The sequence below is a fragment of the Priapulus caudatus genome, unplaced genomic scaffold, assembly GCF_000485595.1.
Source record: "Priapulus caudatus unplaced genomic scaffold, Priapulus_caudatus-5.0.1 Scaffold804, whole genome shotgun sequence".
NCBI classification, from domain to species: domain Eukaryota; kingdom Metazoa; phylum Priapulida; class Priapulimorpha; order Priapulimorphida; family Priapulidae; genus Priapulus; species Priapulus caudatus.
In genome coordinates, this window is record NW_014577865.1 from 11230 (window position 1) to 12571 (window position 1342).

Here is a 1342-nt window from a genome sequence, read left to right on the forward strand (position 1 = left end):
TGTGTGTGTGTGAGAGTTCGTGCGCGCGCGTGTGTGTGTGTGCGTGTGTGTGTGTGTGTGTGTGTGTGTGTGTGTGTGTGTGTGTGTCTGTGTGTGTTTGCGTGTGTGTATGTGTGCGTGCATGCGTTCGTATGTGTAACCCTACACTGATTCTTTGTAAGAAAGTGTCGAATTCTTTCCATTCCTGATTTCGCTACAGATTCACTGCAATTACAATACAAAAATAGCTCGAGTAAAAAAAATGCAAGAAGCCTGAAGCTTGTAAGACTGTATTCCGGGCAGTCGGGTAGAGTTGCGATTCTAGAGTTAGGCAAACCCAGGCTCTAACGGGACATTATTTTGCCTTCATATACGTGCATATGTGGGCACATACAAACATAAACGTACAAACATGACCATATATAAAAACAAAAGGACATATACGAGCATATACGAACACATACGCGCACATACGAAGCCATACGAATATATACGAGTGTATACGAACATATACGAGAATATACGAACATATACGAGAATATACGACCGCATACGAATATATATACAAGCGTATACGGAAATATACGAGCATATACGAACAGATACGAGCACATACGAACCCATACGAATATATACGAACATGCGTATGTATGAATATCCCTTGACTGGATACGAACATTGAGATTTGTAAATTATCGTCAAACAGCGGAGTTCAGAAGATACTTGGAACGTATCACGAAAAAATCCTCTCCTGTGACTAGTTTTGTTACTCGTCGTACTAACGCTCCTGGTGTTGTTGCAGGCTCATACTGAGTCTGCACCAGAATATCAAAAATCTGAATCGTAGAGTTAGAACAATAGAATTTAGTGCGAGCTTTCGCTGTTAATCTCGTTATGACGTCACTCGTTCAGGCGTCTGCTAAGCGTCTGAAGGACACCACAGAGTTGTTAATCGCATCTCCTTATGACGTCGAAATCGTAGAGTTAGAACAATAGAATTTAGTGCGAGCTTTCGCTGTTAATCTCGTTATGACGTCACTCGTTCAGGCGTCTGCTAAGCGCCTGAAGGACACCATAGAGCGGATACAGGCGGAGAGACTGACGGAACTGAAGGCCCAGCAGCAGCAGGGTCAGAGGGAGCTAGATGCGTTGCTGCGTCAGGTACATGAGCTGCGGCAGAACAACAACGAGATGCAACACAGAGAGGAGGAGGCCATGCAGAAACAGGTGCGTCGCTCGTAGGTGCCGCCAGGTGCCGCCACGTATCACGATATTCTGTCACTTGTTATATGCGGGACATTACGTTGTTGAGCATGGGTGTAGATAATAACCCATTATGTAATTATCATATATATATATTTAT

General features: G+C 43.8%; 1 protein-coding gene across 1 annotated transcript in view; it reads left to right on the forward strand.

The window, feature by feature from the left end:
• LOC106813645 (unconventional myosin-XVIIIa-like) overlaps positions 1 to 1342 on the forward strand; it is a gene marked incomplete at its 5' end in the record, with an annotated part of 12748 nt that overhangs the window by 7073 nt on the left and 4333 nt on the right. The window contains one exon of the mRNA XM_014817837.1: positions 1027 to 1217. Coding sequence (XP_014673323.1) covers positions 1027 to 1217 — 191 coding nt within the window. The remainder of the gene's footprint in view (positions 1 to 1026; positions 1218 to 1342) is intronic.